Genomic DNA, 23,275 nt, shown 5'->3' on the forward strand with positions numbered 1-23,275 from the left:
TCGCCTCCAGTGCCAGGATTTTTGTCATTGTCACCCAAATATTCAGCTTTAGGACTACATAAACATTCAATTCACTTGGACTCTTCTTTCATCAGGAAATACAGTGAAACCTCGGTTTACGAACCCATAGGCTTACAAACTGTTCGGTTTACGAACGTTACATTTATGAAAATTTTACATTGGGATATGAACTATTTTTCAGGATACACACGGAGCTGCCACAATGAGTGATGTGTCGTTCGCGAACGAGCCCGTTCTAACAAGAAAATGGTGGCCACTGTTTTTGCCCTCTATTCCCTGCTCCCAGTCTTCGGTTAAAGCCACGTGACTGGTCAAGAACCCAGCAGTGGGGGTGGGGGGAGGTTAAACATTAAAGATCAAGGCAGACAGAGAGAGAGTGAGAAAACCCACACATGAATGGGAGATGACAGAGCTTGAAACAAAAAAACAAAAGTGTGAGAGTGTGAGAATAGTTAGAAAACGGATAGAAAACAGTTAAAATACCCCATCAATCAGGCTCCACAAATAACCCGCACAAGTCATCTGTAAACTTGATGCAAAAAGCTATCAACCCAGCTAAACAGATCACAATTGATGAAGCACCTACAAGGGATCATTCCTCAAGACGGTGAAAGTAGCCGATGTTTCTCATCAAGTGTTTAACGCTGAGGAAACCGGACACTCCATTCCATCAAGCCATTAACGACCATCACAAAGGTAAATCAAATGACTTTATTGTAGTTTATTTCATTCTTTAATTGTAATACCATAGCACATTTATTGTACATAAAATAAGGTATATTTTGTGTAGTTTTAAATCTTAGAAAATTAGAAAGTAGAAATTTATGTTTTATGGGGACCTGGGAACGGATTATTCTCATTGTAATGGTTTCCTATGGGAAATTAATTTTTGGGATACACACTTTTCGCCTTACACACTGTCTGGGATCCAATTAAGTTCGTAAGCCAAGGTCCCACTGTAATAGTTAATTCCTAAGTTACATAGGTCTGGAGTTGTCTGAGCTTGAAATGGGGGCAGTTGTACAAAATACAATACATACATATTAATTTACAGTATATAGCGCTTTAACAAAAGCTGAAGCTGTAACAAAGCGCTAAAACGGACAAAAGGCAAATGCTTTTCCCCTTAAGCGGCCGCCACAGTGAAATAGTGTCCTCCATCTTCAGAGGCGTGATTTGCATGTTTGTTTTGGCCAAGCTTTTACGTCAGATGCCCTTCCTGACACAACTCTCTGTATTTATCCGGGCTTGGGACCGGCACAAGAAGACTTATGTTCCCTTGTGGCTACAGAACAAACAACTCGGTCAGTAAAAGGCCCCCAAACACAAAATGGTCATCGGCACAGCAACAATCAAAAAAGAAAAAATAAACAAAATACAGTAAAGTCTTGTTATATCGATATCGGTTATATCGATAGTACTGCTTATTACGATACTATTTCTATGAACGCAAGGAGAAAATTTAAATGCCGCAGGATCGGATATATCGATAGTCCGGTTATATCGATATTTTTTCCGACTCCCGAGAGTATCGATATAACGAGACTTTACTGTAGTAGAATGGAAAGGGATTTAAAAACAGTGAGGAGCTGATGTAGAGGCAGCTGGGCAGGGGGTGCTATGACGGGGGTGGGGGCTTTCATAACAGCTGCAACAGTAACAAAGCCCTTCACATGATAGTCAACACAAAGCAAAATAATAAACACAACAGGAACATAAAAACATGCACAGTTGTGCAATATTAACAAATGTCCATATGTACTCTGTGATTATATGTACATATTCGAATACAGCTGAAATCCACAAGAATATTGGCGGGCTTTTGTATAAATATTGATACTCCTGAATGAGAATGTTTGAGCAAAATCAACCAGACCATGCGAGTCCACTTTTTGACTTGTAAGACAATGGATGATCATTTCACTAAATTGACAGCAGACAGGCGCTTTGTCATCGAGAATTGAAAGCGCAGTGACACGAAAGTGGAATGCACGTTTCAGCCAATAAATGGACATCTACCGTGACTCAACGGTTCATTCCCAGGGTTCATCTTTGAATGAAAACGCTTTCATTCATACACCTTCAAACAACCGTAAGTAGGCGTCGCTCCACACTATCCATTTCTTTCCATCTCATCTTTCTGTAAAACCACGTGTTACAAAGGAAGGTAAGTCTCCAATTTAATTTGCCATCTGTGGCCAGGCTTGAAATATGATCTGAGAAATGAGATCCGTGACCCTGAATACAGAGCGAGAAAAGGAACGGGACCGAGACGTGGTCTGGCGAAGGAAGAACCTCAGAGCAACCCCTCCCCCATCCCTTCTCTCTCCTTCCTTCCCCGCGTGGCACAGCTAAATATTTACCCTCCTCCACTCTACTGTCCGGACGCATCCGCTCAGCCCTCACTCAGAACGCACCCCCTACCCACCTCCCCCCGTGTCGAGCGCTGGCCAAGAGTTTCTGCTCGGAGTCAGAAGGTCATGGAACCTGGGAGGAAGGTTTTTTCAACCACACAGTGAGGGAGCAAAAAAAGTAAAAAGTCAAACAAATGTTCAAGACGTTTTGAAGAGGCCTTTAAGAACTCCTCTCTCACCATCTCAGTAGACTTCTCTGAGTCAGCGTTCCATATTCATCCTTTTTTTAAAAAAACTTAACTTTCCAAATATTTAATTGCCCGAGTGCAAAAAGCTTAGAGAGCAGAAGCTTGACCATGTGGGATGTGCGGACCTCATCCTCATGGATGTTTAAGCGCTAATAATAAAAAGCCTCATTACACATAACCAGATGATTCCCACACATACGGACGGGCACTGTCAAAGTGACGAACCACCATTGACGGGGAGCCCATTTTGAACTTCACACCATTTGAACTTGAAAATTGGTTTGGAAAGGTGTGTTGGATTGTTTAAAGTGCTGATAATATGCGATTGTCAAAAGCTGTGAAACATACCGACATTACTATTCATAGCTGAGTGCTTTTTTTTAATAAACCCTCTGCAGATTGACGTTTATTGAAAAAGAATGGAGGGCCATGGATTTCATCGTTAGGCCTTCAGTAGTGCTATGGTTGAATCAATCCAGACCCAAAAAAGTGTGATGTGATTTATTGCAAGTCCACTAGAGGGTAGCATTATCCAGGAAATAACTGAACGGCCTTTCTTAATGATCTATTTTTTTCTTGAAAAGTCCGTCTTGAAACTGGCAAAAAGCAGTAAATCTGCAAACAAATCCATTTTTATCCTCTTCCAGCCATTTTCGGCTGACAAAAATCAACACAATATACGTATTTGCTTATGTAGCTCGCTACTGATACAGTATGCTAGCTCTGGAAAAGATTTGGAAAAAAAATGTTTTTTGTAACTTAAAGTACAACCAAAACCTCCGGACATGTGTCCAAAATTTGTAAAATCACTTCAAATGACTTCTACTGAGCACATTTTACAAAGATTTCACCGCATATAGCTATATTTTACATTTTAAGACTCGCGCGGAATATTCATGAAGTCTTGTTTTCCAGTTGATGACGATGACTGACGTGACATCACGTCTGGAACCGAGAAAGCGACACACAATGCATTTTGGGAACTTTTTTTTGTCTCAAAACACGGTGTTGATGGCGAAATTAGAAGTAAAACTACATAAATAACGCAATGGTGAGTTGTTATGTGTCACAGGCAATTGCGTTAAATTTACACAAATGCCCAGTGGATAAATCAGCCATTTCCAACGGAGCTTGTGCGCCATCTTGTGCATTTTCTGGGCGCTACATTGGAGTCCAGACAGATCGAATTGATACGGATGAACTTCTTTTATCGATTGCAAACATTTATGCTTTCCTCTTCAGAACTATTTGAATCATATTCATAAGTGGATGAGTAACAAGAAAGAATCTTCTCCGAATCTGAAGCCATTGTTTTGATTCTAGAGCAAGGCAAGACGTCCTGGCGTGATGTCACGAACAAGGGGGCGGGACCTTCTGAAACTGGCCATTTCTGGGGTCATTTTGAAGTAGTTTTGGGACACTAACTCATTTTATTGGTGTTTTGAAGTTGAGTAAAAATATCAGCCTGTGTGTTTTGGGTATTTTCGATGCTATAAAACGTTTTTCTGATGTCAGTTAGGAGACAAAAAAATGGTGTCGGTTGTCCTTTAAAAAGTAAAAAAAAAATGCCATTTTTGTCCAAGCATTGTTCTTGCGTTAACAAGAAGCCCGTTAGTGTCCATGACTCGCCAAATTCAAACTGAGGTGCTCAAACAATAATCTTCTTCTTTCCCTTTTGGCTTTTCCCTTCAAGGGGTCGCCACAGCAAATCAGTGTCCTCCATCTTCAGAGGTTAGATTCGCATTTTGGGGCTTTCTTAAAAATGACATCATTAAATACGTTCAATAATTACAAAACATTTCTCATCCATAATTGGGTTGGTGGACAAACATCCAAGGTCCCAAAGACTACCAGTGTGTATACGGCAGAGTCATAAAATTCAATGAAATGATCAAGATAAATCATGGCTGACATGACGAAACACCATTCAAATGCGTGGAACGAGCCAGTTCGAGAAAGAGCGCAATCAAGTCTCCCGAAGAAGGTGATGGCGCATTGCCGCGATGGATACAATCCACGCCGGTTTTTTAACGTGGCGACAAAAGTGAGTTGCTTTTAATTAGCTGAACTTGAGTGTGTGGTAGAGCAGCTCCACTATGAGCTGGACGGCGACACGAGGAGGCGAGGATGATGAAGCGTGGCCCTGTTGCACTGCTGCCGACTGCTTGTTCGGGGGCTCTTGTTATATTCTGTCACATTAGCGCTTGGCACAGAGGATATGTTGACACAGAGAGGACATTGCACATTGAGACTGCAGGGCTTTTTCCAAGGCTGGTGGCATTGGTGGCCCAGTGTGTGTGTGTGTGTGTGTGTGTGCGTGTGTGTATATTTGCCTGTGGAATGGAGCATGTGGATGCCCATCCACTTTGCAGCCTCGCAGCCCTCGTCATTTCGCATCAATCCACAGCCCTTCAATATAAATAGGACAGGCGTCCTAAAGCTACGCATTACTAAGAGCAGCAGTGGCATTAAGCGGTGACCGCCCCTCCCCTCCACCTCAACCTCCCCGAGTCACTCAGCTTGAACTATGACGATTGGTGCTCAGTGGAAGGGAAGCTACCCCACGCCCCTTTGCACTCCATGCTACCCTGTCGGCTGACCATTACTTGGTAGCATAGTCGTGACACCTCAGCACTCAAGGGACAACAATATTTCAAAGTGGGGATTTAAAACTTCTGCTTAAAAAGACAATTAATTGAACCAGTACTTCTAATTTAACATATTTTAACACAATTATTTGCCCTGGCACTGACGGGACAAAGAAAAAAATTAAAACAAGTTTTGTTTGTCACTGTGGCATGTGTTAACGGACAAGTTCATCTGCACAAGAGTGGGGACGGTTTCAATGCCGAATTTGGTTTGACCACTGGGCAAACAGCTGATGCCACAAGTCAGATTTAGGACAATTCATCACCAAAATAAACATCTGTGAAAAAACAACCATGTATGGTAAGGTGTTTTCAGCCCGAAGAAAAGCGACCATGTAGAGCAGGGGTGTCAAAGTCACTTTTTGCCGCGGGCCACATTGTAGTTATGGTTTCCTCTCGAGGGCCGTTATGAATTTGGGGAACCCATTAGAATATTTAAATCCCTTCAAATATTACATATAGAGCACACAGCAAATTAATGAATAACTCGTTTTCAAATCTGAAGTTAAGAATAATGACTTTTATTGCAGTTGACATCCAAAAATATGAAATTTTGGCTCAGATTTTAGCAATCATCATGGAATTTAACAAGTTTGATTTGCTTTCGCGGGCCAAAAAAAATGATGTGGCGGGCTGGATTTGGCCCGCGGGCCTTGACTTTGACACCAGTGATGTAGAGTAAGGCATTTTTTTGCCCAAAAAAAATCAAAAACATTTATCATAAGGCGTTTTTAGCCATCCCAGAAAAAACGTTTTTGGCCAAATACAGAATTGGTAATAAAGAAACAATACTTACAAAAATATCAAGACTTCTTCAAACCCCACAAAATATATTAAGGAACCTTTTCATGGGAAAATATCAAAACCACAAATGTCAATGTCAGTCCGAAAAAGTCACAAGAATAAGCGAATATTTGACTATTTGCACGCTAGCTTCAAAGTGCAGAGGTTGTGAGTTCAAGACCCGGTCGTTGGGCCTGCGTGGTTTTCTCCAAACGCTTCTGTTTCCTCCCACATTCCAAAAACATGCATGGTAGGCTAATTGAACACTCAAAATTCTTCCTAGGTGCGAGTGTGAGAGTGAATGATTGTTTGCCTTTGTGTGCCCTGCAATTGGCTGGAAATCGATTCAGGGTGTCCCCTGCCTAGTGCCCGCAGACGACTGGAATAGGCTAGAGCACCCCCTGCGAGCCTATTGAGGAATAAGTTGTACGGATAACGGCTGGATGGATGGATGGACACAAAGGTGGCATGTTTCATCTCGGTAGCCTCCGACAGAAGCTTCACACTTCATTATGGCAACGTCAGTCAAGTGTGAAGCCATTATGTGGGAGCAGTGGGATTGGCTGATGGCATAAGTATGGTTGTAACTAATAACCCCCCATGCCACACCCAAAACACACACCGAAAACCCACTTGCACGAATCACTTTCTGGAAGCAGAATGAAGTCATTCAAACAGAATCTTGATTTAATATATTCAAACAGCTGTGAAGTGTTGTCCCGATGTCAAATGAACAGGGGGGCCAACAAAACAGCTGGCGGGCCATTTTCTTGTACAGAAATTACACTTAAACAAGGCGGATGTGATGCATAAGCATAAAGCAAATTCGCTGCAAATGACATACACGGATTAACATTGACCCGACGAACACGCAACGAAATTCAAAAGAAGCTGATTGAGTAGACTCTACTCAATACGTATAATCTACTCAGTGGACTATTTGTGTATTCTACTTCCGCCTAGTGGAGAACACCAGTATGGCACGTCCATGCACACCTGTTTTTGATCTGTAGGTACTCCATCTCGTCATCCACACAAAAAAAAGTGTGAATTAACAATCAGAGACTCGTTGAGGATTTTCTAGTGCCAAAACAAAAGCATTTGACAAATGACAGCTTATTTTAGGGTATTTAAACGTTCATGAAACTATTGGCGGCCTGGTGATGCTCAAAGCCTGCAAGTGAGGGCCTACGTTTGTGTGTACACGACAATCCAAACATTTTCAATCAGCAACTGTTAAGTAGTGTTTTCTACGAATTCTAATTCAAGGCTTGGATGATAGAACTGGATTAAAAAGCAGCAAAAAAAATACATTGCAACTATTTTCAAACAGACAAGATAGAGAGCATTTGTTGAATAATTAAAATCCCTGAAAGGCAAATTTAAACTTGCCTTTTAAAGATTATATTTGTAAACGTGTGGTATCCATACAAACGAACGGAACAGTAAAGTAGCAAGTATGCAGGTGTGTGTGTGTGTGTGTGTGTGTGTGTGTGTGTGTGTGTGTGTGTGTGTGTGTGTGTGTGTGTGTGTGTGTGTGTGTGTGTGTGTGTGTGTGTGTGTGTGTGTGTGTCCCCAATTTTACCCACACATTCCTCGAGTTAGGTCTTTTTTGACTTTTGAAAAACTAATATTTTAAAAAGCCTATCATCAATCACAAATTTCTTTTGGTGGCCACTGTCAGCGTTGGGTGATTAGAAGTGCTTGGCTCCAATATGATGCACCTGCTCCTTTCTTATTCAAAGCAGCTGTATAACACAAATTACGACGAAAAATATACAAGAAACAGTCGCCAGTATTGTTTGCAAAAGTGAAAATGAAACTCTGACGTTACCTGTATGCCAGGCTCGTCATTGCTGTTGCATCGAAGTTCCAAAGGGGCAATGCGGAATGATGTTCTTCGGAAGTTTTATGTTGATTGGCAAGAAACGCCGAATGACACTTTCTCTACTATTTGCAAACAGGCAAGATGGAGGGCAGCTGCGTGCCGGTTGAAGGACCCCGAATAGCCAAGATGGCTGCGCCCGGGATAGACGCCGGGGACTTCGAAAAATGGCTAAATGAACGGCTTGATGTTTTGGAAGTCGACCGCGAAGTGTACGGCGCTTATATTTTGGGCATGCTACGAGAAGAAGAGAGCGACGAGGAGAAACGAGACGCGCTTCAAGGGATATTATCGGCATTTTTGGTGAGCGAGTCACGCCCTCATGTCGCGCGTAGCCAACATGACAGCTGTTTCGCCGCTAAAGCAAAGTTTATTCTTGGGACGCGTTACAGTTAATTAAGTGACCCCTCAGGTATGGGCCATAAACTGCACGGAAATTGAAAGACAAAACCCAATCTCCTGCTCTTTCCATTTGCGTCACAAAGTAACAAACAATTAACCGTCAAACTAACCCGCTTGGATTGATAGGGTTTGTTGTCTTGTTTACTGTACTCCAAATGCACAGGATGAAGAGGACACGCTGGAGGATGTCTGCCAGGAGATCCTCAAGCACTGGACAGACGACTGCAAACGCTCAGCAAACAAGCGGGATGCCGGCGATGGTAATTTAATACATATTATGCATATAAATAATCAAATTTGACTTGAAGCTTCAACAAGCTGCAGCGTAAACAGACTTGTCATATGTTTAAATCACATCTATTTGATATGCATTGTTTGCCAATGTGCCTGTTATCAGTCCCAGATAAACACAAGGACGGATTAGCTCAAATGGTTCATGTAAATTGACACCAGTCTCAATGAGAATAAAGTGGTTATTTTTGCCTCTCCGGCCAGTTGAGGTCCAGGCCATCGCCAGTATGATTGAGAAGCAGGCTCAGATTGTGGTGAAGCAGAAAGTAGTGTCAGAGGAGTCCAAGAAACACAAAGAAGCCCTCCTGGCACAGTACGCCAACGTTACGGATGAAGAGGAATATCCTTGATCGAGCAACACAATGATTTTTGGCATTTAAAGTCAGTCTTGTGTACATTCCTGGCCACAAATCAAGTCTGACTTGTTTATGATTTTACTTAACATCTCAAGTATTTTTTTATTCAAATTTGAGTTATAGAACATAATTTCCATATTGTTCAAATTTTTGAATTTTACAAAAACCTTGCATTTGCATTAGGGGTGTGTAAACTTTTACGCTGACCACTTTGGCTATGCCCAATAGGAGTGATACCGTGTTATTATTGATCTGCCAAAGTGCCCTGCTTTGGGAAAAGGTAACTGTTTTATGTTTTGACGCTAAATTGTAAAAAGGCAGGGATGATTTGCTTCCCTTAACTGAAACACTGAAGATGAGGAGGAGGAGTCGCCAAATGACCACCTCATCCCCGGGCAGGACAAGTGTATCCTTTCCATGTCAATGTCTTTTGAAAAAGAAATATAATTTGTACGAGTTGTAAATGTTACATGTGACTAAACAGAGCAGCTGGTACACACTGATTTTATTTCTGTCTGTATGGGGTCTTTAACATGTCAAAAATTGTCACGCGTCGACCCCGATTTAGCATTAAGATAGATGCTTGTCAGTGCAGGTCAGCCTACCTATGCCATCCTGTGCGCCTCTCCGGAGGAAATGCAGCAGATGACTTCTGCGCTAATGCTTTTTCCTGTCGACTGTTCGGCCCTTGACTTTCATTTGGGTGTCAGCCATATTCAAGAACACCAACGTGGAGGAGGTTCTGAATAGGCAAAAGCAAAAGCGGGACCAAGCCCGCGAAGACGCACAGAAGAAGAAGGAAATGGACAAGATGCAGAGGGAGAAGGACAAACTGGCTAAACAAGATAGGAAGGAGAAAGAGAAAAAGCGCACACAGAAGGGTGAACGTAAAAGATGAGAGCAGGAGAAAGGACAATTGCTGAAACATGGAGTTGATTCAACCGTTATCAAAACTTGACATCCAATCAAAAGGTGCAAGCGAGACAACGAACGAACAAAGACATCTTGTTTTCAAAGTGTGTCTTTTTTAAAGTAATAAACTTTGAGTAATTGTAATTTCTTTTTTTTTATTTTAAAGGTTTCGGTTCACACATAAAAAACAGGCAAACACTTTCGAAGCATTATGACTGTAAATATGAAAAATACAAAGACCAGAACAATCCAAATACTAGCAAGGCACTAAATATCTCATCTAAAATGTTGCGATAGACGAACGACAACAATTTTGAGAGTGAACTCGGCAAACACAACAAATGGCCGTTTCTAGAAGAAACATTTTTTCTATATTTCAACTCGTGAAATGCTGCAACTTGTCTGTGATATTATTCACTGATGGTGTTATGACAGTAACAGTAATCAAAATTACTTTTTCATGTTACGGTCCAGATGGTTCATCAATTTTGAGATTTAAAAGGAAAAAAAAAAACTTGCAACAAACAGCAGAATATCTGCACAACATTTGATTCAAATAGTTTTAAGAGGAGCAAACAAACCAATACATTTTAAAGAACTCCCATAAATAGTTAATTTAAATAGTTTTGTTCGGGATGGATTTAAATTGCTTGAGGAAGGACCCTTGATTATTGCTAACCTCCTTTTGAGCGGTACATAAAGTACACAACCCAAGCTACGAGGTCCTAATTAGTTGTATCTCATGCTCTTGCTGATCACCTCGACTCAAATTTTGGTTGGGTGCTACATTAAAAGGGCTATTTTCTGATTTGATCAAATCTGAGTGCCTCTTAACTAGACAACGTAATAGCGTAAGGGCATCCCTGTGTGTGTATGTTTCCTCCCCGTTTGTGTCAATGTGGTCTTCAGGCTTACTGACAGAGCAGGGGGGCGGCGTTCTTCAAAAGAGAACGCCACAGAGCTGTGCGGATCTCCCTGTTGGCATAGGGGCCTTCCTCCGGCCTCTTAACGGGAATGGGCATGGACATCTGGAGAGCGCACCAAAGGCCTTTACGGAGCTTCCTGGTGGTCACGGCGAGCTCCTTCAAGGCCATGACGCGGTCTAGGAAGATGGCGGTATTTCAAAAGGATAAAACTTGCCTTATGAATACTTGAAGCAAAGTTTGACAAAAGTAGACGGTCTAACATTGAACATGATCTAGATCCTATTTGGATTTTGGAGAAAAAAAAATAGACAATACAGACGCTCCCCAATTTACGAACGAGATGCGTTTCCGAGCGGTCGTTCATGAGGTGAATTTGTAAGTTGCTTCAGTGCTATATTTTGTATGAAATGTATGTTCAAGTCAGACACTGAACAGGGAAGTATAAAACACAAACGCTCTAACAGTCGTAAAGTAAATTCAAACCTTCTGTAGTACAACGACATATCCTTAGATCTTCAGTAAGCAGTTACTGAAGCTGCTGGCATGTACTGTATTAGAGTATAACGCACACAATTTTCTACCTAAAAAGAACTCAATGTTTGGGTGCGCGTTATAAACAAGGACTGGGGAAAAAAAAAATCTCATATATTTAAAGGACAACCGGCGTCTCCGGACAAGTTGTGTCCATAATTTGTAAAATGTCTTCAAATGACTTCTACTGAGCGTATTTTACAAAGATTCCACCGCATATAGCTATATTTTACGTTTTAAGACTTGCGCTGAATATTCCGGAAGTCTTGCTTTTGAGTTGGTGACGAGTCCGTATGTTACGTCACTGAAGGAACGCCCCTGACCAAAAAAAGGACACATTGTAGCAATCCTTCCATCACGTCAATGCATTTTGCTGTACTTTGGTCTGAAAACGTCGTGTAGGACCAAAAAGAGGCAGAAGCTCCATGTAAGGAATTAATCAGCCTGTGGAAACGGGCTGATTAATTCCTTACACAGCTTTGTCGCCATGTTCTGCCTTTTTTGGGTGAGACATTTCCCACCCCTGATGCCTCAAAAAAACACAGAATAAATTCTTTAATCGATTGCAAACATGTATGCTCTCTTCTTCAGAACTATTTGAATCATATTCATAACTGGATGAGTAACAAGAAAGCATATTCTCCGAATCTGAAGCCATTGTTTTGATTCTCGAGCATACATACAGTACAGTACATTCAGCTTGACACTTAACTGTGTCTTAAAGGACAACATTAACATGTTGACCTTCCTAACTGCTTGTCAACTGTAAAATGTCAGCTGATGTTATTCTAAAAGGCAAAAATAGAACACACAGGTCCACGCAAACAAAAAAAAACAAGACCTTTTCATCACAAAACAAAGCATTCAACATATGAGGCTCAATTGAGGCAGCACTAGCAACCACGCCCCCATCTGGTTCGCAGTTTTGAGGTTCCAATTTGAAATGTCCAACCTTCCTGTTTGGAGTTTGCTCACTCAACTGACAAGGTGCGAAGAGGAAAAAATGGATGTTCACAATCTCAAGAATGAAACCCCATGTGTGAGTACATTCTACTTACCGTAATCCTCTGTGAGTGGAGGTACAAACTGCTTGGCAAGCGTTTCTTCGCCACTTTCCTGGATGTAAGATAAGGCCTGATGATGATTGTTCAGTGCCAAGTGAATGCTATCATGGAGAGGTACGTTGCACAGGCACTCCATGTTGTACAAAAGCCATTTCACCTGCAAAAGACCAAACGCGCCGAAATGAGATGTTTTGCGACCTGACACTTCTTGATATAGGGAATGATCTCACGTTGGCTTGCTCCCTTCTTTGATTAACGATTAGAAAGTTGAGTCTGGTCGGATTGAGCGAACATCCGGTTGGGTATGTCGGGGGCAATGTTGGTGTCCATTCGCCCGGAAATGTTTTGGCTAGGGTGATCTCGATCTGAAATGAAAAGGCGATCAAAATATTGGTGTTTGGAACCTCAATTTCGAGTGGTGGTTTTTAACTTTTGTTGCAAAGAATGATAAAGAATCTCTGAAAACACACAATGGATCATTTCAACCTTGCACTATTTACTATTCATTACATTTGCGATGCCCTGAAAACCTCACTCTCCTTTTCCCTTAAGCCATGTGTCAAACTCGAGGCCCAGAGGCCAGATCTGGCTCGACACATCATTTTATGTGGCCCGTGGAAGCAAAGCAAGCATGTCAACCTTGATTGATTCTCGCTAAAATCTTAACCAAAATAAAAAATTCTTATATGTAATAAATAAGAGACATATTGTACACATTTCCTTAGAACCAAACCTTAACTACGACAAAAGTTAAAAAGTCCACTGCAAGAACACAGACAAGGGCACGGAAAGTCCTACCGGACCCTTTTCCATCGACTCCCCTCAGGCAGGCGCGAACGATCCACCTAAACTATCTATCTACTAGCTCTCTATTTCTCTATCTATTAGCAAGGTAGCTCGCTTTCTATGTATTTAAGTTACTTCCGAGTTGAGTAAACGCTAGCGTGTGTGGCTGCTGCTGCTCACCCACAGAAAAACTATTAACTTTAAATCATTTACTGCCAGACGATGTGCAAAAATGTATCCACTCCAGTACCAGGGTTTTTGTCATTTTCACTCAAATTGCAGGACCCACAGAATATTGAAGTTTAGGATGACATAACCATTCAATGCAACGTTACAAACCTTAGACTCTCTTCTTTCAACGGAAAAAAAGAGTTAATTCCCAAGTTATATGAGTCTGGAGAGAGCTGAGCTTGAAATGGGGGTGGCTGTACAAAATACAATGCATACATATTGATTTATATAGCGCTTTAACAACAGCTGAAGCTGGAACAAAGCGCTAACATGGAAAAATGGTAAATGCTGCCCCCTTTGTGGAAGGCAAAAATAACATTGCCAGAGGCCATGGCCAGCGCATTATCGCCACCCAAACAAGAAAAAATAAGACCCGAACAAATTCGGGAATGGCGCTCTACATCATATTTTCAATTTCCGACTTAATTTGTGAATGGCAGTTAACAGTTGAATTATTATTAACTTTTTTAAACTTGTTTCGTTTATAAAAGGCAAATTAAAATGAGACCTAAAAAAAAAAAAAACAATACACCCCAAACCTACCTTTTTCCTTTCCCCTTCCAGATAACCTAACTGCTCAGCGCATTCATCCAGATGGAAGTAAAATTGGATAACAAGTCCCTCTCGATTCTTTTGCAGCGGAGAAGAGTCCCCGTCTTGACATGTGCTCCATCCGTTGTGAGCCTCTTCGCCCTTGAGCTGACTGTACAACGCCGTGGCGCTGTTTGCAGTCGTCCCCGCAGTGGGAGTCATGCCTGAAGCGCTTCCATGAGTCGTTGCGTCTTTTAGAGACTTGAGAGGCAGCTGGGGGAACCTTGCGGGGCTGCTGTCGACATAAGCGGGAGATCTGTATTGCGGCGCGTTCCCCGTGATGTTTTCTCCATTAAATCTCTCCATGCCGCCCAGATGGTCAACATGTGGTCTCCTGTGCGTCCCCGCCACGCGAGCGACGGTTTGCGGCCTCTCTTCAAAGAAGTCAGCCGTCTTTGATTTTTTCTGCATCAGTGATTTCATCTTGTACTGCTCCTGCTTGGAGCGGAGATTAGAATGCTGTTTCCTATTTATAATATTGTGACATTGATTTGTTGGATTTAAAGATCGCGAGACGGGCTTTAGTTGCGGGAAATATTCAGCAATTTCATTGCCCGGCCACAATAATTCTTGAACATCCTTCCGCTTAAATACTGGTTTAATATCTTGGCCCCAAAATTCTCCCTCCAGCTGTTTTTCGTTTAAAATTGGCATTGATTGGCTGGGGAATTTCCATTGCTCAAGTATGCTGTCTTCAGGGTATTCTGTCACTCGTTCCATGTTTGGAAAACATCCATAACGTCCTTGATTAGAATCATCAGGCAAGAGAGACTGTAAACCACTAACCAGTTGGTTTATGTGTTCCGGCATGTCTTGCTCATTATCATGAATGGGTTTTACACTTGTCGTGCTCTCATAATGATCCCACAATGGTCCGCTCATCTTGTTTTGGAACTGAAAGGCATCACTGATTTGAGGAAAGTTGTTAACGGGCCAATGAATTGCTGCGTACAAATCGGCTGATGGGTCATGGTTGCGCTCCAATGTCTGTGATGGGAGATGGTTCGCTGTTTTAGGACTGTGAAAAAATGGTGGCAATCCATTTGGGGGACCACCATAGCTATTCCCATCTCCGTTCCCAACACCACTTGGCCAGTGAGGATGAGCAGAAATGCCTCTGAGCTTCTGGATATACTGCTCATTTCGAGAGAACAGTTGTGATAGAATGTAATCGTCACTGGGAACATGGTAAGTTCGTTTGTCATCTGCTTTAACCTCAGGATATTGTAAATAGTCTTCTGTCAATGTCTTGGGACTCCAAAAACCATCGGAAGGAGGTGTGTTTCTAAAATAAATCAGAATTGTATTTGGATTGTTATAAAATGAAGAAAAGTGTAGAAAAATTGCCTAGCAGAAGAATGCTCATATATTGCTATTTAAAGTGTATTACTGAGTTATATCTAAATCGCGTATGACTGAGTCAAATTTAATTTGTTGCAAAACAAAACATACAAACTTGCAATGAAGAGATCAAATTGGATAGCAATTAAAATATCACCAACAGTAAATTATTGTCCACTGAGACTTCAAACCTACACTGTAATACTTTACGTACCCCCCATTGTCGAATCCACTCTGGATATCATCACCTTCATCCAAAATACTGGACACTAAACACTGCAGATCAACCTCCTCCTCAATGTCATGTTTTTCATTGGTTTCCCTTCAAAGAAAAAAAACATGTCACAAAAATATAATACAATACATATCAATTTATATCGCGCTTTAACAACAGCTGAAGCTGTAACAAAGCCAAAGCGCTTAACATGGAAATATTTGACACCTTTTTAAAATCATGTAATACATAATACCTGTTCTTAAAGCTATTCGGCGAACATTTGCTGAGTTCACACGGGTCACCATGAACAGTGGGAGACCAGAGTTTGAACTCCGCCATTCCCTCTTCCTGAGAACTAAAACCTGATTCGGAAAAGCTGCTATTTCCACCATCACCATTGACACAAGCCTGAAACATGAATAAATGTGAAACATACAACACCCGACACAGACAACCAAGCAGATTTAATTCAATCTCAGCATTTTCAGTTTTAAAGCGATTATTTTTAACGAATAAACTACTTTATTGAGTATGCAATTACCATTTTCACAATGTTTTATCAATTAACACGAAAGTACTCCACCACTTATCAATAATAGTCATACAGTCGGGCGTTTTTTCCCCCTTTAGGACTTCTCAACATTTCAACTTCTTTATTATGCCACTGGGAATTCTCAGTAGTGATTAAGGACTAAATCAATTCATTTTCATCTAAACGATAACTGTTCTGTAGTCGTTGTTGTGAATGTGCAGTGTGCGTGAATCCTTACCTGACCGTAAAATGACGACAAGAAAAGCTCGGCAGCTGCCATTTTGAAACTGAATGCCCCCTCGAACTTGACTCAGTCTATTATGTTCCTAATCAATCACAACACACGATACTGGTTATTACTTAACGGTTTACATCATATGTGGATCCGGCAGATAGCGGTATATATATTTTTTAATTAGACGTACGGCGGAGGAAGCTAAACCCGCCATTTTGACTAATTTTTACCTTGTTTAACAATTGAAGATGGAATTTTGGTTCAGAATATTTGTCAATTATAGAAACATTTAACATCACTCAATACGAATATACCTATTTTAAAACAGATCCTGAGTGAACCTACCCCGACACTTTAGTTAGCTCAATTTATCGATGTCGTGAAATTCCAATAATCCAGAAACTCGTATTTGTCCCCCCCCCCCCCTCCATCGACTGAAATGTCCTCATGCTCATTGGTCAAGCATGACGTCCAATTAGCATCAAGGTAACGTTAATGGGCACAGCAACCTGTGGTAACCACGCCCCATTTACGAGACGCGATTAATAATTGCAGGATTAATTGATATTTAAATGTATATATATGACTACGTAGGTACTCATAATAAAATTCAAAGTGCTTAGAACAGCTCATAATGATTGATCGACAGGAAAATTGGACAGGCTGAGTGCATCACATTCTAAATGTAAGGATGTCTTCCAATGACAGGGGAAGCCTTATTTTTTGGGGGGGCTTCAGTCAATAGTTGAATTCTTAAATAAGTTATGTTGTTTTTATTATGTCTAACTTTAATATTAATGTACAAAATATAAATTGTAACTTGTGATGAAGCGATACCTCAGATGTTATTTACGTTTCAAAAGTTGAAAAGACTTTTTGAGGAATGTAATGTTATGTTTTAACGGGCTGTCTTTTTTTTAATACTCCATTATTGTGCAACTTTTGGAGCGTTTGGGAGGTAACAATTTCAGAACCAGAAAGCCTTTAATCGTCACAGAATGGGGTTATTTGCAATCTACAGCAGCGAAATTGAAGGGGGTGGGACGAAAAGAAAAATATCAAGTATTGCGTGTACTAAAAAACGACAGAAGACTGAATTGTACAACTGCACAAAAATGTTTCAGAAAAAGAACTGTACATGGTGCAAAATATAAAAATACAGTATAAAGCATATATGATCTGTGTAACTGTATTGACTCTAGATAAGGAGGCTGTGCTATTTACAATGAATGAGTCCAGATTTTTTTTAATTAAAAAACTACTAATTCCTATTGAACTATCGATGACTTGGCCGGTGAGCAGATGTGAACACTAGATGGGGACCGCATCCTGATCATCCACGCAGCGGTAAACTGGAATATCTGGTTGGGCCGCGGAATCCAGCTGTGTTGTCAAGTTCGATGTGAAAGGTCGCTTTTCCCATGACAATCTTCAAAATAAAAGAATCTTTTTTGGACAACCTCTACAGACGACGTCTTAATCATTTCCTACTCCGCGTAGAAGTGAGTTTCGCGGATATAATCAACGTAATGAATCACAGTAGCAATAATTGTGTTTGTCTTTTGTCGCAGCAGATGCTAAGCGATGCCTTTTTGTGCCTAAGTGCCGACGTATCTTTTATTTTGAAGATATCTACAGGATGATTTTCTTCTCGTTAAAGTGACAAAACACGAGAGTGAGAGAGGGAGAATAGGAGTTTGGAAAAAGTTAGCCAGAAGCCTCCAAGAGAAGAGCAAACACAAAGAGAGCGACGGACGCGCTGAATGATCAGCCTTTACTTTTAATATCACTGACCCTGCCTCATGAGGCTTTCCTAACACCCTTTTCCACTGAATTCGCAGACACAAGTTGCTGCCATTGAAACTTGGCAAGATGATTTTAGGGAGTACTTGGTCCGTCCTTCTCTTGCTGCCTATGGTGGTATCAGCTCAGTATCAAGGAGACAACGGAATTGTCATCCCGGAGCATGGATTCTGCCAACCGATTTCTATACCCCTGTGCACGGATATCGCCTACAACCAAACCATCATGCCCAATTTAGTTGGTCACTACAACCAGGAGGACGCAGGGCTGGAGGTACACCAGTTCTACCCGCTGGTGAAGGTACAGTGCTCCCCGGAGTTAAAATTCTTCCTGTGCTCCATGTACGCGCCGGTATGCACCGTCTTGGAGAAAGCCATCCCGCCTTGCAGGTCAATCTGCGAGAGGGCCAAGCAAGGGTGCGAAGCTCTCATGAACAAATTTGGCTTCCAATGGCCTGACCGACTCCGCTGCGAGAACTTCCCAGTGCTGGGCGACGGTCAGATATGCGTGGGACAGAATGACTCGTCCGCCGCCACCGTCCCGCCCTTGCCCGTCCCGGGTACCCAGGACGTCTCGGTGGTGTCGGGCTCTGACCGCTCCTTCCGTTGCCCCAGCGCGCTGGTGGTGCCCCCATATTTAAACTACATGTTCCTGGAGGAGAAGGACTGCGCCGCTCCATGCGAACCGGCCCGCGGTGGCGGCTACATGTTTTTCACCGACAAGGAGATCCACTTCTCACGCATCTGGATTCTGGTCTGGTCGGTCCTGTGTTGTGCTTCCACCTTATTCACCGTCACGACTTATTTGGTGGACATGCAGCGTTTCCGGTACCCTGAGAGGCCCATTATCTTCCTGTCGGGCTGCTACACCATGGTCTCCATCGCTTACATCGCAGGGTTCTTCTTGGGCGACAAAGTGGTGTGCAACGAGAGTTTCAACCCGGACGGCTACAAGACGATCGTCCAAGGCACCAAAAAGGAAGGCTGCACCATCCTTTTCATGATGCTCTACTTCTTCAGCATGGCCAGCTCCATCTGGTGGGTGATCCTGTCCCTCACCTGGTTCCTGGCGGCGGGGATGAAGTGGGGCCACGAAGCCATCGAGGCCCACTCCCAGTACTTCCACTTGGCAGCCTGGGCGGTGCCGGCCGTCAAAACCATCAGCATCCTGGCCATTGGGCAGATCGAGGGCGACGTGCTTAGCGGTGTGTGTTTCGTCAGTCTTAGCAACCTGGACCCTCTGCGAGGTTTCGTCCTGGCGCCTCTTTTCATTTACCTCTTCATCGGGACCTCCTTCCTACTGGCCGGTTTCGTGTCGCTCTTCCGCATCCGCACCATCATGAAGCACGACGGCACAAAGACGGAGAAACTGGAGCGGCTCATGGTGCGCATCGGCGTCTTCAGCGTGCTATACACCGTCCCCGCCACCATCGTGATCGCCTGCTTCTTCTACGAACAGGCCTTCCGCCCGCACTGGGAACGCAGCTGGGTTAGCCATAGCTGTCGGAGCCTGGCTATCCCGTGCCCGCCGCATACGGGGCCCCGAATGACGCCGGACTTCACCGTCTATATGATCAAGTATTTGATGACGCTCATTGTGGGGATCACGTCTGGTTTCTGGATCTGGTCTGGGAAAACGCTGCATTCCTGGCACAAGTTCTACACCCGCCTGACAAACGGCAAACATGGCGAGACCACCGTGTAGGATGAATGTTCCGCCGCAAGCTCTTGGACGGACTGATTTGTGCTTTTCATGGCGGCCGTGTGTTGGTTTGAGGCGGGGGGAGGGGGGGGGGGTTCAAGTTCTTTGGTATTTCCAGCCGCGAAGCTAAGAAGCGTTTGGGGTTTTGACCAAGCAGCAAGCTGGATTAACGCGGCCCCAAACGGAGACAGTCTGACTGAACAAACACACAACAAACATGGCCGTCGTGGCCATGTGCTGAAGTGCTCACCTCCTTCTTGGTTTCACCATCCGGCAGACGAGACGGGAGCATAAAGAGCATTTCACATGTAATTAAATCTGAGTGTAAATAGGAATTGTAAAAAACATGAAAGTATATATTTGTATTTAAAAAAAAGAAAAAATACTACCCCTTAATTGTCAGTGTACCTGCTTCTTCTCTTTTGCACTGCAACAAAGCCAAATAGATCTGCACCCCCTTAACTCATTCACTGCAGGACGATGTGCAAAAATGTGTCCACTCCAGTGCCAGGGTTTTTGTCATTTTCACTCAAATTCCAAGACTCACAGAATATTGAGTTTTAGGATTACACTAACATTTAATGCAGTGTAAGAAACCTTAGACTCTATTCTTTTATCAGAAAAAAAAGAGTTAATTACTAAATTATATGGTTCTGGAGTTATCTGAGCTTGAAATGGGGGCGGCTGTACAAAATACAATACATACATATTGATTTCTGTATGTATTGCACACGTAATGCAGCGTAAGAAACCATACTCTCTTCTTTCACCAGAAAAAAATAGTTAATTCCTAAGTTATATGGGGTCGAGTTATCTGAGCTACAAATGGGGGTGGCTGTACAAAAGGCAAATGCTGCCCTCTCATGGAAGGGAAAAACATTGCCAGAGGTCTGACCAGCGCTTTATCAGCATCCCCTGGCATGAAAAACCAAAACCAGAACAAATTCAGAAATGGCGCTCCAATGTCATATTTTCAATTCCCGAATAAATTCGCGAATGGTAGTGAATGACTTAAAAAAACATAATTATGGTCATATCTGCAATGATGTGAGCCTGATTCATGCTGGATTTTTTTATGTAAAAACAATATCAAATTAGCAGAAAATAACGTCAAGTTGTATCAGCAAAATGTACAAATGCCCTTTATTACTGTATGTAGTCACTTTATACGAAAGCTATTAAATACTCTTGTGTAGTTCTACAACTAACATAGGTGTTCTAATCTTATTTGTATTTCAACATTTAGATCGGAATGATTTCAAATTGCTCACGTGATAGCAGGCATTCATACATCTTATTTTCCTGTTTTGATTTCTCTTGACATCTTGCTAGTTCGTTCCAAAACACAACAATAATCACCAAGAGCAGATCTCATCGAGTATTTCAAATACGGGCAGAGAGGAAGTGTCATTCACCGGCGTCGTATCGGGCGGAAATTGAACGTGGTGCGACTTGTTTCTGCGGGCGAGTAAAATAGCGTTATTGCCCCACGGCTATATGTAATCCAAACATCAGCGTGGTGGCAGCAAAACGGAAAAAAAGCGTCATTGTTGTTATGTTTTGAGAACATTGTGAGAGTATAATGACCTGCCTGCTGCTCTTTTGCTAATCAAAACGTATGAATGCTTGAGTTCTTTGGGTAGCTTTTGTCACGTCTACATTTTTAGAATGTCATATTTCAGCTGTTGCGCAAGAATAACCAAAAGTTTAGTGTTGATTTTGTCGGATTTTATTCCATAAAGTCATCGAATGTCAGTGGCTATGTGCTAGCCGCTAATATAACATTTCCATTGCATTATGTCTGTCATATTTATGGAATACTTGTATTGTTTGATTTATGTTACATTTTTTTGTACATTTTTTCTACCAAATGATCCCAAGATCACATCAAATCAAAAATATGTGTGAAACCAAATGTGCAGATTAAACACCTTGTCAAACTTGTATGCTTCGTGGAAGTGTGCGTTGCCAGACTGGGTCAGTGTTTAAAACACAATCTTGGCTGATGAGTTCAAAAGATCATTGTTTTTTTACAGAAAGGGCGAGATAGCCAAAAATGTTAATTTGGACCTTTACAAATTATTGTGAATATTTCTAAAAGAAAACAAATCATCCATTGAAAGTCATGTGAAGTGAATGCCAGCATAAAAAAAAAAATATGTAACGTTACAGCCAATATTCTGACATCACAAAGAAGACAAGCCATCGAGTGTAAAGGTAAAATAAAGTAAAACTAACTGAATTTTGCAGCAATGACTTTAACGTGAGTAGCTCATGTGGGGGAAAACTGTATGCTCTCATTGGAATCATATTTATTTAATAATATTGCTGAGTGGTGTGCCCACCAGTTTCGCAATTTTCAGGTTGAGTGTTCAAATCCAGTCTGTGGCCGTCTTGTGTGTTCTTGGCGCGCCTCGGAGTTTTCCTCCCACATTGCAAAACATGCTTCTTAGGTTAATTCAAGACTCATTTTCAGGATTTAAATGTTTTTTTCCCTTTTGTGGGTGTTTTTTGGGGCCGCGGGGGGATCGAAGGTTATACCGCATTTAAATGACTAAAATAAGACATATTGGAAAGTTGCAATCACAAAAAAGCAGTCCCTGTGGATTGCTTTTTTTTCTCCCCCTCCTCCCAAAACGGTTGTTGTGAAATCTGTGAGAACGTGACCCCTCCAAATGATGGCTCGCCTCACACATAAGACCACTAAGTGCACACACACACACACACACGCGCGCGCACACACACACACACACACACACACACACACACACACACACACACACACACACACACACACACACACACACACAAAGAAAGGAAAAAAAACACCCCCTTTTGTTCAAGAGGCCGCGGTTAAAACAACACAGGGATCATCTGGCGAAAAACGCCTGCGCCATCGGATAGGCGTGAAAGTCTTCCCGCATGCCTGCCTGGCTGTTTGTTGGATGGAATCTAAAAAGGAAAAAAGGTGGTTTCAGCATTACTTCTACTCTGCCAAACTGGAATCCCCCAAGCTGTGTTCCTCAGCTCCAAACGGATGGATCTTGACGCTGATGTAATGAAGGCCATGGGTGTGTGTGTGTATATCAATGTACTGGGGAGAGGGAGAACAGGGAAGCTGATCCTCTCGCCGAGCAGCCAGGGAGGCTTCAGGGCTCCGAATGTACCATTGTGTGCGTGCATGTAATCATATTAGTTTACTGGGAGACTTCGGTGTTCCTATACACTCGGACAAAAGTCTCCTTTCTTGTGTTCTTATCTGCGATCGGGCCTTGGCTACAGACGGGCTTGAACAACAGACAGTTAGAGATGATGAAAGGTAGGAAGAGATACTCCAAGAAGAACAAGCGAGAGAGAGACGGGTGAGGGGGTGGCGGGGTGAGACATAAATCGACCTGCGCCTCTTTTTCTCGCTGT

At 42.3% G+C, this 23,275-nt stretch overlaps 3 protein-coding genes and 1 long non-coding RNA gene across 4 annotated transcripts in view; 2 read left to right on the plus strand and 2 right to left on the minus strand.

The window, feature by feature from the left end:
* Positions 1-8,016, minus strand: part of LOC148885524 (uncharacterized) — a 148,936-nt gene extending 140,920 nt beyond the window's left edge. The window contains exon 1 of the long non-coding RNA XR_016118087.1: positions 7,889-8,016. This is a non-coding gene — a long non-coding RNA (uncharacterized LOC148885524). The remainder of the gene's footprint in view (positions 1-7,888) is intronic.
* A 25-nt stretch (positions 8,017-8,041) lies between these two features.
* ccdc43 (coiled-coil domain containing 43) lies at positions 8,042-10,044 on the plus strand. Its single transcript, XM_089018947.1, has 5 exons — positions 8,042-8,242; positions 8,505-8,601; positions 8,837-8,972; positions 9,339-9,394; positions 9,699-10,044. The coding sequence occupies exons 1-5, from the start codon at positions 8,069-8,071 to the stop codon at positions 9,884-9,886; spliced, it is 651 nt and encodes a 216-aa protein (XP_088875073.1). The 5' UTR covers positions 8,042-8,068; the 3' UTR covers positions 9,887-10,044.
* Positions 10,045-10,160: 116 nt separating this feature from the next.
* meioc (meiosis specific with coiled-coil domain) lies at positions 10,161-16,716 on the minus strand. Its single transcript, XM_089018944.1, is given in 9 exon segments — positions 10,161-10,775; positions 10,778-10,828; positions 10,830-11,002; positions 12,416-12,578; positions 12,652-12,786; positions 13,982-15,314; positions 15,585-15,692; positions 15,841-15,995; positions 16,358-16,716. Coding segments are annotated over 9 exon segments (2,205 nt in total). The 5' UTR covers positions 16,400-16,716; the 3' UTR covers positions 10,161-10,730.
* Positions 16,717-18,042: 1,326 nt separating this feature from the next.
* fzd2 (frizzled class receptor 2) lies at positions 18,043-21,802 on the plus strand. The gene has a single exon (XM_089018945.1). The coding sequence runs from the start codon at positions 18,227-18,229 to the stop codon at positions 19,859-19,861; it is 1,635 nt and encodes a 544-aa protein (XP_088875071.1). The 5' UTR covers positions 18,043-18,226; the 3' UTR covers positions 19,862-21,802.
* Positions 21,803-23,275: the final 1,473 nt, after the last annotated feature.

The sequence above is a fragment of the Hippocampus bargibanti genome, linkage group LG17 (genome assembly GCF_051943395.1).
Source record: "Hippocampus bargibanti isolate YZ-2025 linkage group LG17, ASM5194339v1, whole genome shotgun sequence".
In the NCBI taxonomy this organism is placed as follows: domain Eukaryota; kingdom Metazoa; phylum Chordata; class Actinopteri; order Syngnathiformes; family Syngnathidae; genus Hippocampus; species Hippocampus bargibanti.

Excerpts from the sequence above, each read along its gene's own strand:
- fzd2 (XM_089018945.1), top strand. The coding sequence starts at position 18,227 with ATGATTTTAGGGAGTACTTGGTCCGTCCTTCTCTTGCTGCCTATGGTG.
- ccdc43 (XM_089018947.1), top strand. The coding sequence starts at position 8,069 with ATGGCTGCGCCCGGGATAGACGCCGGGGACTTCGAAAAATGGCTAAAT. Across the intron at positions 8,602-8,836 it reads CAAGCGGGATGCCGGCGATG|TTGAGGTCCAGGCCATCGCC; the intron begins GTAATTTAATAC and ends CTCTCCGGCCAG. Across the intron at positions 9,395-9,698 it reads CATCCCCGGGCAGGACAAGT|CCATATTCAAGAACACCAAC; the intron begins GTATCCTTTCCA and ends TTTGGGTGTCAG.